General features: G+C 38.8%; 2 protein-coding genes across 5 annotated transcripts in view; one reads left to right on the top strand and one right to left on the bottom strand.

Moving 5' to 3' along the window:
• Positions 1–13982, top strand: part of odad4 (outer dynein arm docking complex subunit 4) — a 48730-nt gene extending 34748 nt beyond the window's left edge. The window contains exons 7-12 of one of the 2 annotated variants that reach the window (XM_048246776.1): positions 761–877; positions 962–1040; positions 6904–6990; positions 8030–8226; positions 10538–10638; positions 13871–13982. In XM_048246776.1, coding sequence (XP_048102733.1) covers positions 761–877; positions 962–1040; positions 6904–6990; positions 8030–8226; positions 10538–10638; positions 13871–13906 — 617 coding nt within the window. In that variant the 3' untranslated portion in view covers positions 13907–13982. The remainder of the gene's footprint in view (positions 1–760; positions 878–961; positions 1041–6903; positions 6991–8029; positions 8227–10537; positions 10639–13870) is intronic. The other variant, XM_048246777.1, reaches the window with a different exon arrangement.
• The window catches only part of LOC125296715, a 92221-nt gene that overhangs the window by 25524 nt on the left and 51143 nt on the right, over positions 1–15554 (bottom strand). The window contains exon 1 of one of the 3 annotated variants that reach the window (XM_048246782.1): positions 229–423. The exons of the other annotated variants lie outside the window; for them this stretch is intronic. Coding sequence (XP_048102739.1) covers positions 229–231 — 3 coding nt within the window. The 5' untranslated portion in view covers positions 232–423. Of the gene's footprint in view, positions 1–228; positions 424–15554 lie in introns of those variants that run through there. 3 annotated transcript variants of the gene reach the window in all.

Below are 15554 nucleotides of genomic sequence, written 5' to 3'. Positions count from 1 at the left end.
ATTCCAGGAAGTAGGGGCACCATAACAAAAGGCCGACTTTCCCAACTCAGAGTGGATACGAGGAACCTTGAGCATCAAACAGTCATTTGATCTGGTCTGATAGGGACCAGAATTCCAAACAAGCCTATTTGAAATATAACCTGGTAATTTTCCAACAATACCTTTGTAAATTAACAGATACCAATGATTATGTGCCCTGTACTGTAAAAGATGACCAACCCACTTTACCATAGAGGACACAATGATGAGTGCTATAGCCAGTAATGAATCTCAGGGTAGAGTTCTGCTTCAACAACTTGCTTCCTACATTCCATAGGGAGGCTGGCTTCGTTTCTGTAGAAGAAAACAATTTTTTATCTTTTTTTACTAGGACGGCTATATGGTAATTAAATGTGATTCATCCAGCCAGATACCGAGATATTTGTATTCAGAGACTCTATCAATGCTGGAACCATTTACAGTGGTATATATGATATAGTAGTAACACTATAAATGACTGTATTTATCCATATATTCATTCTTTTATAGTTTGTTCAACATAATAATCACACAGTTGTCTGTTGCTTTATTTTAGTCTTCTTGCCTAATCTGTGCCGGGAGCAGTGTAGTAGCCACATGACGGTGTGTGTGTGTGTGTGTTGGTATCAGTCAAGTCCCAGTGCTCACCACAATTTTTTTTTAATTATTATCATCATAAATTATTGGTCTGTATTGCAACCACAATTAATGTGTGTTTTTTCTCCTGTTTTATGGTCCATAGGCAGTCCACAGGAGACCCTGAAGAGGGCAAGTGAAGTGCTGAAAGTAGTACAAGGATGGACAGAGGAAGCTTTGCCCAATAAGAGGGAGATACTGGGAAATCTACATAGCTGCATTGGTAGTTAAATAAGCTGCTGTAAACTGTGATTATAGCATCTATAAGAAGCATCTACTTTAAGAGCCATAATCTTTCTTTGCTAAGGTAATGCACTTATGGACCTTGGGGATATGGAGAAGGCCCTAGACCACCATCATAAAGACCTGGAGTTAGCCACACAGAGGTGAATATCATGATAATAATGTGATAAAATCAAATACTCTATAATTGTCCTACTCTGTAAATACTCTATAAATACTCTATAAGAGTCATCAGGGTCACCAATGAAGTGGAGTCAACTGGGGAAGTGAAAACCTTGAGCTAGTGGGTTTAATGGTTGCCTGAACTAGGGAGCCTTGTAATCATGATGCACCTACACATACACATACACATAAAGCACATACATTGCACATGTTGCCTGACAATATGTCATCAACGACACAACTGTCAACAGCATGACATACCTGACCATGTTCAAGTATGAAAATGAAAAAAAAAATCATGAAATTAAATCAAATTGCATCATCCTGCGCACATTACTCTCGTTTGAATTACTTGCGAACCCTTGATCGCATAGATATGGCAAGCATATCTATATATGCTATGCCATATCAGCCAGTTAAGATATACACATCAACCTACCGAAATCAAAGTCCCTCTGAAATCACCGGTGTGTAAGTATTAATTCATTCACGTCAATTAAAAGTAACTTAGCCTACTCAACTTAGCAAGTGAAAAGGTGATTTAGTTAAGTAATTTAGATAAGTACATATTCCATGAACACTAACCTTGGGTCTCTTCGGAGTGTGCTGAAACAATCAAATAATCATTCTGTGTTGTTTCATTTCACTATGTTCACGTCTCTGTTTTAGCCTAATGTTAGTTCTGTTTACATTACAACCTCGCGGTTGGAGGTTTCAAAATAAAAAGCGGTTTCAAAATAAAAGCCCCCCGAAACAGAAAAGGAAAAGGCCAAAAAGAGTCAATAACATATAAGGAATGCATTAATAGTTATATTAAAAAAAAGATCGAAAATCGAATCGAATCGTGACTTTAAAATCGAAAATTACATCGAATCAAGGATTTGGAGAATCGTGACACCCCTATCATGTACACAAACCAACGCTGCACACCCATTACTCTCATTTGAATTACTCGCAGACTGGATAGATATGCTACGCATGTCAGATCAAAGAGGAGACACAGAGCTATCATTTGATACCAAGTACATCCTTCTGGGTGATAAAACAGATGAAGTGACAGCAAAATAATAACTTCATATAGCTGGACTTACCCCACGTTTTTGTGTGTTTTTGTGGCAAAGCATGTAATAATCCAACGCTATGTGTTTCTCTATGGCAAAGCATGTTCAAAATCTGGTTTTGAGATCCTAGCCAATTCCTGCATGGCATCCAATTCAAGGCTCATATTGCATCCCAATTTGTTCGATAAAGAAACACCTTTTTTGCCTTTACTTGGCACATGTACATGGCAGTAAAAAGTTGTTGTAGAGAATCATCATGAGTGCACACACAGGCTAACACGCAAACGCGGGTCAAGTCAGGTCAGATCTGTTCGTCACAGATATGGAGTGGAGAAAGGTAATTTTTCCTCACTAAATAAAAAAAATGTTATTTATTATGACCGCCGTTTGCGAAGTTAGCGAAGCGGTCATATAGGGATTGTCAAAGTTTTTTTTTTTTTTTTTTTCATCTACTTCCTGAATTTTTGGTCAACGATACCCGGGACACCGAACCACCGGGGCACATGAAATTTGGTGGGTATGTAGCCCCACTAGACTTTTACGGAAAAATTTCGTTTGGTCCCCAGGGGCCACTCCCCCACCGCGCTGGGCCCCCCGAAACCCAAAAAATGCAGTTTTTCCTAAATAACTACCTGAACTGTGGCACCGAGGATGAAGAAATTTTTATGGTATGTTGGTCTCACAGGGCCCACATCAACCTAGCCCATAATCACTCATTTGTAATTTGCACCCCCAGTAAAAAATGAAAATGCAATATCATTCTGCTTTAATCGCCCCTCTCTTCGGTTAAGATGTTCAGAACTGCACCAAATTTTATGTGTATGATTAACCTGACATTCTCTGAGGGTATGCATATGCCATTTCATCCATGGGGGGGGTCTAAAAAAATTAAGTTATGTGTACATTTAGTGACTGTACACTCATTGGCCTGTAGATGGTGGTGCAGATATATACACACGCACGCACGCACACACACACAGGAACGCACATACCATCAGTATCGGCAATTACAACGGCCGATACATAATTACAAATTCAGTAGGATTAAAGGAAAACCAAATATTCATCATAATAATAATTTGGCTGCATTTCCAGTATTGGCGTCACATAGTCGTTTGTCCACCAGATGGCGCATCGTTGCAGTGAGACGTAATTTTGTTGGAAGTTAATCTAAAGTGGGTCGGAAAGACATTATGCTTCCTACAAGGACAAGACTGTAGTTTACCGCTGAGAACGTCTAATAAGGGTAGGATGATTTCTGCATGACATGTAATTCCCATTTCTTCTTGAAGCCGAAATAAATCTGCGAATGTTTATCGGACATGCTTGGTTTTTACTGCAGGTAGGCTACGTTAATCTTAAGTTATATCAATAGCCTAGAGTAGGTAAAATAAATGTTACCGTTAGCATTGGTTGAGTGATAGAGGCCAATTTGATTATTGATGTATTTGTAGAAAACCATAAATGCGGTTATAGGCTACCAAGAACATTGATAACAGCACTAATTGCATCTTTCACCTGTCATCTCATTTGCTTATAACCATAACCTAGGCTACTAACAGGAGCTAGAAGTGAGTTAGCCACAACACGTTCGCTACGTGATGGTTTTCTAATGGAAAATATAGGCTACCTGAAAGATAACCTGATGATGCATCCTAAACACCGGGCTGGGACATTTAGCTCAAAGTCTCAAAAAGCATCTGAGTCAACGTTCATTCCCAAACACCCATATACCGTAAAACTCCAAATAATAGCCCGGGCTTTTATTTTCCCAAATCGCCAAACTGCACCGGCTAGTATTAGAGACAGGCGTCTATATGAGACAGGCCTTTAATTCCCTTTACACAAAACTTTTCCTCTGCAAAAATGGAAAATATTATCGAATTAATTATTTCAAACACACTGAATGTCTACCTATGACTCGGCTATCTGATGACAATTACGGATCATCATTCATTTAGTGTTGAGATGTTGTTCATTGAGTGAGATACAGTAAGATCCAAATAGCAGGGATAGCCAGAACAGATGAAACACGTTTTAATTACGTAATTTACAGAGATCGTATCACACTGAAAGCTCATATTTTGTCACTAGCAAATAGCCTATATCGGTCCTTTGTCAAATACAGTTGTATTATCAGCCCTGACCAAAACCGTTCAGGAATTATTTATGCAAAAGTGGAACGTGCTTAATGTTTAATTCTCCCTCCTTTTCGGCATGAATGAAACAGCATGAGAGAGCATGAACCATATTGTTTCTCCCGTTTTGTATTTGCCAAATTTGACAACAGTCTACATTCAAATCATAGCCTACTTCCAGGCGCGCGCGCACATATTTTTGACCAGGGGTGCTGAATAACAAAATAATCATGGATGTCCGACGATTTCTCCCCCAGCATATGATTCGAATTTAGACAGGTAAATACGCCATTTCACCGCCGTGTATAAGTAGGTCTAAGAGTGAGAAGTTTTATAATGCCCTGGGCAGCCACATTCCACTGCAACTATGCGCTTGCCACTCCGACTCATCAATAAAAACTGTGCGTGCACACACCAGTCCCATAGAAGCGCACTTGACTTTACATCATTAACCTATTTCAGTATATAGCCAGAGAATGTCCGTAGACGGGCTCTGATATAGCCTAGTCTAAGGCTATATTTTAAACACAAGGGATGAATTGAACGATGACAAAGTCGGACATATAGGCATAGTTCATATTGAAAAAAAAAGCTATACAATTTGGAACTCTAGCTTTTCACCGCAGTCTTTTAATGCCATAATCATAACGTGGGCAGTCTGCGCCATACTTAAACCCAAATCACACCCAAGATTCACTACGAGATGAGCAGCAACTTGATGCAACATTCTAAAACCTTGCAACTGTGACCAGACAAGGTGAATGCTTTGCGACGGCTTGCAACGATGTGCAACATCTAATTCACACTGCTGTAACCTCCTTTTTGTAACGGTTTCGTGTCATTGCGAATCTTTAAACAGACGATCTGACGGGTTTTAGAAGAATAAATACAACCCGAAACTAAAAAACAGACCAGGCCTCTACTGGAAATCGGCCTTTAACCCAAACCTGTACCCACGCCAGGCGTTTAAAAGAGACAGGCGTCTCTTAGGGACTCGCCGATTATTTGAAGTTTTACGGTAGGCTACTTCAATCCTCTATTTTCAAAGGTGATTCAAGTAAGGAAGAGCATGGCTCAAAGTAAAGTAACTAGGACTGAAACTACATAAATTCGTCAAAGTGAATAATTTGTGTCAACTCGCCGCAATGTAGATTTGTTAACGCACCCGTGATCTACATCTCCATTTAAATGTTTTAGAGCGCACGTTGAGCGATGTATCCTGGGCAGGGCTGTACCTACACATATTTGTCGCACGTGCTACAAAAATCATTCTTTGTGATGGATGATTTAGTACCAACGTTACACCGGTCCAATACAGTTTTGCCTATGGCTATACCGTGAGACTGAGACGTTTTTTGTTTGTTCGAAGTGAGTGTTTAGGCTGTGATTTGTGATTGAATAATACCGTTTAGTTGTGGACATTGCAAATTACGTTATGGGTGGTGATGAATGCTGTTAAAAAGCTTAGTAAATTCCACACAATATGGCAAGGCACGGTGCTTTCTGCACCCAGAAAAAATCGGTATCTGCGCTGTCTTCGTACATCGGCCCCACAGTGTTTCCCATACGTTGACTAGTCTGTGGCGGGGCGCCATGAAATCAAAACCGGCCGCCACACATTAATGTTCTATGTTGTAGCCTACTATTTAAATTAAAGATAAGATAAAATCCTTTCTGAGCCGCACTTTTTACGCACGCAGCCATTTCTTGCCCCGGCCCGCTCTCTCTCGTAACGAGCCCACTGCCCCTCCTCTGCATGTGCATTTAACAAAACATTAATGATTGTTGAAGGATTGTTGTTGCCACATAGAAGCATTGCATAGAAGACGGCGGGCTAAATTGCTATTAAATCCGCTTAGCATCGTGACCATGCTGCGCTAATTTGTTCAAAACTGCTGCATTCAAGTTAACTCTGCTAAGTGTCATGACAACGTAGTCGGCCTACATTGAGGAGACTAAACCAGAGACTTTCTAATGACGAGACACAGCACTCAAAAAATCCTCCATAGAAATGCATGGGGTTAGTTTGTAACGCCAATATGGCCGTTGTCTACACATATCCCACCCCTTCCTCGGCAAAACATGTGAATACATCATGTGTGTCAATCATGTGGTGGGATGTCAATACATTGAGCCAATTATGTGGTGTGTTGTGCAGACATCGTGCCAATTATGTGTTGTGAACTCGCTGCTGGAGCAAGGTTGGTGTCGTGAAGCCTTGCACACCCGCAATTCTGCCGAATAGGATGCCCGATGAGTGCCCAAAAAGCGTTGCAATATGGCCGCCGAGTGGAGGGACTTGCCTAAAAGGACTTTGACTAAACTAAGTTAAGTTATGCACTCAAGCAGTATCTCAAAGCTAACGTTAGAGTACTGTTAGCTGGATGTCGATTTCTTGTCAATTTCGTTACTCATGCAGGCGGAAAAGTGTTTTCCAAGACTAAAAAGTGCTTGTCCCAAGGAGAAGTCCGAACCTTTGTTTGAACTAACTACGTAGAAAACGTTATGAATTGCATCCACACATCAGCAGCCTTTTTAACTGTGTTACAATGACAAGGCCCCCCCCCATTGTCCAAGTCAGCTACCGCCACAAATTGAATCCAATTCTGTGGGAAACACACCCATAATGTCTGTTTTCTTTGCAGCAATTGTTTGGATCCAAAATCAAGAGCCCTGGACAACATTGGTCGTGTTTATGCTCGTATTGGCAATTTCCAAAAGGCAATAGAAATGTAAGTATAAGCACTTTGTACTTAATTGCCATATTATGCAGAATTATGCGTAAACAATGTGAGTAATTTATTCTAAATGTTGTGACTTTGTGGTTGCATATTTAGTGATTGTCTAAATTAATTGTCAGGAAATTTATTGATGATTTTAAAATGCATTCTGGAGGTTTTTTTGGGCTACTTTATGTAAGCTAACTAGCTGACAGCTATTAGACTTTCCATCCAAACATCCAATCAACGGTGCAGTATCACGTTATTAAAGGCACTTATCCTTCAAACCGATTACAGAATCATGCTGTATAATCACTCGCAACACTGGTGATGTGTAGCTCAAGCAAATCGGTGCAAACAAGCGACGTTTAAGGCTATTTGGCGCATAACAGTAACAGTATACATGTATGTGATTGAACTTGCATGAAGTATTGCAAGACATAAGTCATGTCACTTGATAGTGAAGTTAGCAGACGTTTAAGTTAAACATACTGCTTACACGTGGTCACCTTCTTAAAATAATGGCATAAGTCATTTTTTGACTTTTATTTTTTTTGTTTGCCTAAATCATCTTCATTCAATTTTTGCTTAACTTTTTTTGTGTTTTCCGAAATACCTGAAAAGGATTTTAGGAAGGTGATGGCATCCTGCCTTGCATTTTATTTGTGAATGTAGGCCTATAGTGTTCAGAATAAATAACATGTACATGAAATTCAACAGGCACTTTTGCATCCTGATGTTTGTTTAGCTTACGGTTTTGCCACACCGAGGTGGTGCGTCAAAATAAAAGTTTCAGGAGATATTTTTTCTTATTAGCACCATTAGATTTTTTTTTTATTAGCACCATTTATATTACACCATAGACATGTAAAATTAACGCCACATGCATGACAGTTACTATCAAATGGTGTAGAAAAAACAGCAAGGATGGGATTCCTTTTAGGATGGGATATCCACATACAGTATTTTGTAATTTCGTATAGTTACAAGAGTTAGTTTTGTCTTTGTCCGAATGACTGTTATAAAAAATGTCTGATTTTGATTGTTTTAGCTGGGAAGAGAAAGTGCCATTGGTCCAGGATGGGCAAGAGAGAGCCTGGCTGTTTCATGAGATTGGGCGGTGTTATCTTGAGCTGAAACTGCATGACAAGGCACGGAACTACGGCTCCCAATCTCTCACCGCTGCTAATGACATCAGTGATGAAAAATGGCAGATGAATGCCAATGTGCTAATAGCACAAGCTGAACGTAAGTCCACATTTTTTAACTTGGAGTATACCCAGTGCCGTATTAAGGAGTTGTGAGGCCCGGGGCTATGTGCCAGGAGGAGGCCCTATATCGCCAGCCTTTCTCAAACTTCTTGGACCTGAGGCCCAGTCATGGCAGACTTTGGGGTCATAGGGCCCACCTACACAAACACCCCCAACCCCCTTCAAATTATCATTATGATTATCATTATCACAATTATTATTGTTATGCTTGTTATACATGCACTTCAAAGCAGTCAAAACTAGGGGTGGGCGATATGGACAAAAAATAATATCTCGATATTTTTTGTGATTTTGACGATGACGATAATTAGTCGATATCCTTTAAAAAATTGTTTTTGTTAAAGTCTGAGTTACTTTACAGCTCATTATTTATGAATAGCATCATTACAATAATAACCAATAACCTAACCTGTGACTTTTTAACCAAATCAACCAATGCATGGTCACTCTATGACACATTTCCAATTCTGCCCCCACTTGTGTGTGTGGCAATGACATGGTCTAGCCAGCTACATTAGAGAAGATGAATAGGCCTAACAGTTTCCCAAGAGAAAGTCTGAAGCTGAAGTTCCTTCCAAACCTTTACATAGGATTAATTGTAAAACTAAGCAGACCAACAGAGTATATCTCAGTTATTTCCTTCATGTTTTGTTTAAGAGCAATCATAGGCTAGCATTCCAAGTTACAAAATAGAAACTAATGTGTTAGCTTATGGCTAATGTATATGAGAAATCCCATAGAGATGCTAACGGTTAGCATAATCGGCAAACATAGATATTTAGAGCGAATTTCAGTCCATTTACAAGAGTTAGGCCTACATGAGAATAGTCAAAATCCCAAGTAGGCTACTCTCGCAGCACAAAATAAACATTAGGTGTGCGTGTGACAAGTTGTGACCCATTAGTGATCACGTGACACTTGCTCTGCTGCAGCCAGGGGCTTCTCTCGCATACACCTCCTGGGAATGTATGAGTCTTCAATGCGTGATTTCGAGTGTTTTTTTCCCCATAAGTAATTTAAATACTCGATAATGTCAATTTGCACATCGTTAAAACAACAATCACGATATTATCGCAGACGATATATATCGCCCACCCCTAGTCAAAACACATAATTGTAGTATGTTGAAGTATGATGCTTGCATGAGAAATACTTCTCAAAACAACAGCAATTATATGGGTGCCATTTCTTTGGGATGTTTCCCTCATGCAAGCATCATACACTGGTTGGCAAAAGGAAAAAAATATTGATATATATATCCTTTTCAATGAAATTTCATTCGAATGCCTGAATGTAAGGATTCAGGAAACACAGTACAAGCTTTTGTGTATGATAAATGGCGGACCAGATGGGCATAAATCACTGATCTGGAGATATTTAACAGGAAGACTAATTATGCTACAATAGCTTTTGGCCAGGTTATATTCAAATTTGACTATACTATACTCAATGTTAGACAGTGTATTAAATAGTCTCTGCTCTTTTTTTTGAAGTTGAAAGAATCCACGTTGTTCTATTAAAGGAGCATTTCACCGATTAGCATTAAGCTTTGTATCAGTAGAAACCCAGTAGTATCTTCGAATGACCGTGCTTCCCTCCCTCATGTCCTCCTGAGACGAGAGATATCTGTATTTTTAGACGAGAGATATCTGTATTTTTTTGTCTGGGGAAAAAACCTCTGATTACGCAAAAATCGTCATTCGTCAACTATGATGGGGGAGGGTAGTTTTGAAACTGATGTGACAAAAGGTAATTTTGATATGGTGCAGGAATCCGATTCTCATTACTGCCTGTATGAGCCGCGATACAGCGACGAACAGGAGGCCTGCAGCAAGACCTGTCTGTCGATTAGTAGGAAAGCCCGGGCCGACTCGAGTAGGGGTGGTGTCAGTGCTCTCGAAGGTAGAGTATGTACGGAGCACTTTAGCTTTGGAAGCTAAGTTGGCTAGGCTAGGCAGGCAAGGCTAGGCTTTTGCCCTGCGGAGAAAGCTGATAAGTAACGACGATTTCAGCCTCAGCAATGAAGAGGAATGTTCAAAGAATATGTCTGTAATGAGTGAACCCATCATGAGTGTAGAGGGGGGTGGGACCGGGATGCCAGATACTCCTGTTGAGCTTTTTAAAGTTGTCGTGGGCCTAATTCAATGAAACACCCATGAAGGAAATGTATTATTGTTGTTGTTACTATTATCTGAATTATGATTATCAAAATTTAAAGGGTAATATACATACATTCCATTCTTTCCTGTACTCTTAACAAAACCATAATTGCTTTTATTCTGTTGTAGTGAAACTGAGCAACTATGAATCATGTGTTTCTCATTTTGAGATAGCACTTGATATAGCAAAGTTCCTGCAAGATGGCCCAGCCAGAGATGCAATACATAAGGTATGAATCCATCTAATATGAGGTTCATCTACAAGGGGTGTGCAATATTGGCGAAATGTCTCGGATTTTGTCGATAATGATAATTAGATAATATTTTGCATCCTTAAAACCTGTTATGCAGCACATGTTCCAGTACCGGGTCATTTACCCCCCCTCCCCCACCTCCTCCCAACATTCTAAATCAATTGTATGCACCATATTGCTATGTAGCATAGTAATGTTATACACCATTTGAAAGCTTTGGTTCTTGGGAATCCAAAAATGACAACTTTTTTCATGTACAATCTGTATAGTGCTTTACATTCTCAAATTAATCTTATTATGTCTCAATTAAATTTTATCCAAAATGCCCCCCTCCCCCTCCTCCACTTTTGGTGCTACCCTGACCTCTGGCTGCAGCACAATAAGTAGATGCAACATATTGGGTACTGAAATGTTCACAAAAATCCATAGAAATTAAATCTTCATGTTGTATCATCCAATATTAGTTGTACAGATGTATAGTTTATCTTATACACACTCATTGAACCAACAAAGTAAATGCAAAAATAGAGACTTTTTTGTAATTATTCCATATTTTGTGTAGTCAGTCTATATCAAAACACCTGCCATACATTATAAATAGTCCACAAGAAACCTCAAAGTGTTGCCTTTCATTTGAGACCAGGATTATGCTTCTACACAAAGGGGTTCATGTGCAGTAAGCATTTGAGTGTCAGTATGCATTTTGTATAACAAAAAGTCCCATGGGGAGTTTCCATAAACATTTTACAAAACGCATGAGCATACCGTGTAAATAATGGTCTAAAGCACTCATATTTTCATTCTATATTGATCTGCTTTTGCACACAGCCTCACAAGACCTGGTGCTAGGGCTCAGTTGTGTTTCTAAGGGATATCAAGTGACCCAGAGGGCTGAAATGTGGTCAGTTCAGAGATGCTTGTAATCCGGCAGAAAGCAAAAACTATATTCTAGCCTCTGTAACTCTGTTTGAGTACATCACACAGTTATTTTGACTGTTTCCTACGAAAACTAACAATGGGAACAATGCCCTTGTAAATAGGCACAGTGCAATTTCGGACAAAAACTTGAAATTTGTATTGAGATCAATGTGGTTAAGAATAAACTTATTTTAAAGACGTTTAATCCTAAAAGCAAGTAAATTTGTCTGCCAGTGAGTTAAAAGGTTGTATCAGCGATGGTGGGGTAACATCACTTCTGTTGATGTTAAAACAAAACAGCTAGCTTGCTCCCTCCCCCTCCCTCCCGTGCAATTGAAACTCCTGCAAATCTGCCCAAAAAATATGCAAATTTGGCTGCCAGTGCGTTAAGTAAATTTGTCTTGTTAAGACTCCTTAAAATAAGTCAAAGTCTTCTTAAATTAAGTCAAAATGATTTTCCGAGAGAACACTAGGTAAGTCTATTCATACTTCAAATAAAACCAAATAGATTTTTTTGATCTTAAAGTGAGACGCTACAGGTGAATAGGGTGAAATTTGTTTTTTTTATTACAAATGTTCTGTAATTTAATGTTTACATATGTAAATTAGGCATTATCTAGTTAAATATGCGCTAATTTGCATATTTTATTTGCATACATGTTTTCATTGTGTTCACATATTAGATGGGGGGAGAAATTAAAGGGATTATGGACATCTACGTTTGTTATACTGTAAATCAGAATATGCTGTCAATAGACTTTAAAAAAAATGATTTTGTCATGTTTTTAGGCATAACATGTCATATAAATCAGGCTAGGAATAATATATCAACATTTCGTTCTCAGAGTGGGAGAGGAAACTCATTTTGAGAAAACAGCCTTGAAACACAGCCAATGAGATTCCGTTCTCAGCCTAGACTCGCCTTTGAACGTTCGCAATTGGTTGCTGATAGAAAGGAAGTGTCCATATTTGGATCACATAGCGTTACACAGGAGAAATGGAGCTTTCCAACGGCATGTTTCGGATCACGGTCGCAGAAAACTATACAGGTGTGAGTAAACACAATGTAATGAAATAAACACCTAAATGTCTAAATCTGACTTTTTTTGTTGTAGTAGTGTGAAAAAATACATGCTAAGGTAGCAAACTAGCCCAAAATCTAGAAATTGGCAAGTGCATGAAAAAACAATGTTGTCACCTGCCATGTCTCGCCTTAATATTAGAAAACTTGATAAGATTTTATTTTTTGCAGTGTAATCTTGTATTAATATAACAAATTATAGTTGGTATAGTTTTTTATTACTTCCTTTTATCAAGTGCAGTCATACAGTATGTCACAAAAAATATTTTGGGTAAGGTGCCACAGATAGGTCTACTGAAAGGTTAACAGTCTACAGATATCTTTCATCCTAACCATAATATATGTGAGGTAAGATCGTTATCTCAGCAATACCACATGCATATACGACATTTGGTAAATTAATATGTAAAGTAATTTTCACATCGCAGATGACCATTGTATTAAAATAAATAAATAAATAAATAATAAAATAATAATAATAATAGAAAAGGAATATATAATATTAAGGGGAAAAAAGAAAGTGAAAACACACACAACATAAAAGTGCACAAACCCACATAGGGAGAAATAAATAAAGAGGGGAGAACTCACAGTAGTTTTCTATCATCATAGCTCTGGAGATGGTCATGGGAAGTTGTAGTTTTTTCCTCGCAATTGACCATATGACCAGTAATATTTTTTCAGGTTAGTCAAGTCCAGGCTTCCATTGTTTTTTGGGCAGAGTAGTCTTTTACATTTAAGTCTGGGTTACTTGCTTTGTCAAATAAACTTGGATAGCCATTTATCCAATAAAGTAAAGGTAGAAGCAGGAACATAGATAGGTAGTGATTGAAAGAGAAAGAGCAACCTCAGTAAAATGTTCATTCTTATAGTCTCTATTCTTCCTATCAGGGAGAGTGGTAGGATTTCTCATCTTGTAAGGTTTACTTTTATGTGGCCCATCAATTTCCCATAGTTGGCTTTAAACATTTTTGATAGGTCTGTCGTTATAATAATTCCCAAATATCTAAATCCTTGAGACCAGTGGAAATCAAGCCTTCCTGACAATTGAATTGGCCAATGTCCAACTAACATTATTGCCTCTGATTTTGAATGGTTGATTAGTTAACCAGCAGTTTTTGCAGTGTCTATATCGCACACCCCATTATCTACATGTTTGATGGCAACTGATGTTTATGTTTGTGTGTGTGTGTGGTGTGTGTTATTTAGGCCCTATGTGAGGCGAAGAACCATATTACACAATGAACTGAATCAGGATGGCTGAAGAAACTGCTGAGGCGAATAAAACATCAGCTAAATAAAACATGCATATTGAACTGTACTTTTTGTGAATGTGTTCCATTCCCAACCCTTTAATTAGAATAAAACAAAGGTAACATTTTATAATAACTTCACACTAGGGATGTAACGGTATGAAAATTTAACCTCACGGTTATAGTGACCAAAATTATCACGGTTTTCGGTAGGGACGCACGATATATCGGCGCCCGGTATATTATTGGCCGATAAGTGAAAAAATGAAAATATTATTATCGGTCCGATAACAGAACTATGGCCGATAATTTGCGCCGATATTTTTTAAAGTCCTAATTTAGGCCTACATAAGGTCCATCTGGCTACACTGAGCTACTTGAGCTTGGTTGGCTATACTTTTTCCTCAATATAATGTCAGTGGTGTGAATGTATTTCACCACTCTAACAAAATCTGTGGATATGCGTTCATTTGGGAATCTGTGCATCTCAAAATCCTCTCGTGAATGATCCACCATTTAACCTTACCAGAGCGGAGCTCATCCCTATCTAGAGTCGTCTTGTGCTGATGTGTATGCACTTTACCGCGCTGGTCGAGGAAACAAATAAACAAACTTGTTAGTGGACGAGTAGGCCTAGTTCTAAGTTGTGTTTTAGTGTTATATTTGCATTACTTTAGCTTGGGTTTTGTATTATTACCTAGAAATATGCTAACCATTCCTGCTTCAGTTCCAGACAGGTCATCATAATAAGTTATTAAAACCTTCGGGGCTAACCCCTTTCAATTTCTGCTGCAGCAGGTTGTGCGCAACAGAGTAGACGGACAAGATACAGTCTGAGGAGTTGCAGCTTTATTCAGTTACCCGCAGTTGAAACTTTCCCTCACAAACTCTGATTTGGTCGCTATACTGTAGCTTATTCCCAGCTGAGCCGTTTATGAGTGTTTAGTCCTAAATGAAAACGATTCATACTCTCTAGCCACTCACTCGCAATTCACTGACGTCAGGTTCACTTAAAGGAGCCACACATACTGTAGGGCTAGGCTACTGTTATGTTGACTGCTGTACTGTTTTGAGGACTATTATGAGTTCTGTCCATCATTTGGTGGTAGGTAAAATTACTGCAATACAATTATGCTTATTAAATGCTTTCCCCAAATCACTTTTCACAATTTTTTTTCAAGAGTAATATTATCGGTTATCGTATCGGTATCGGCCACAACAAACCAATAAATATCGGTTATCGTTATCGGCCCTAAAATTCCATATCGGTGCATCTCTAGTTTTCGGTATTATCACGGTATTGTGTCCGGTATTATCACATTAAAAGTGTGTTCAATATGTTCAGAAAGCACTGATAGGCCTACACAAGCTGAAATAGTTTCAAAAAGTGTCCCGTTCACTTTTTCATGTTTAATTGGCTTAAATGTGCTTATAGCTTAACTTACCCTACCATGACTTGGAGGTTGCTATTACTGTTATTTGGATCCAATGAGTGAGACCAGGCTTGGAATTTCACCATTCTGGGGGCAAGGCCACTTGGTCTTCAGTTGGGCATATTTGGTGGGGGGCACAAAGGCCACATGTCAGGGCACCACTTGAATTTCCCCTAGGGATCAATAAAGTATCTATCTATCTATCTA

Source organism: Alosa alosa, chromosome 6 (assembly GCF_017589495.1).
Source record: "Alosa alosa isolate M-15738 ecotype Scorff River chromosome 6, AALO_Geno_1.1, whole genome shotgun sequence".
Lineage (NCBI taxonomy): Eukaryota > Metazoa > Chordata > Actinopteri > Clupeiformes > Clupeidae > Alosa > Alosa alosa.
Note: the sequence above shows the minus strand (reverse complement) of the source record. Positions and strands in the feature narration are given on the sequence as shown.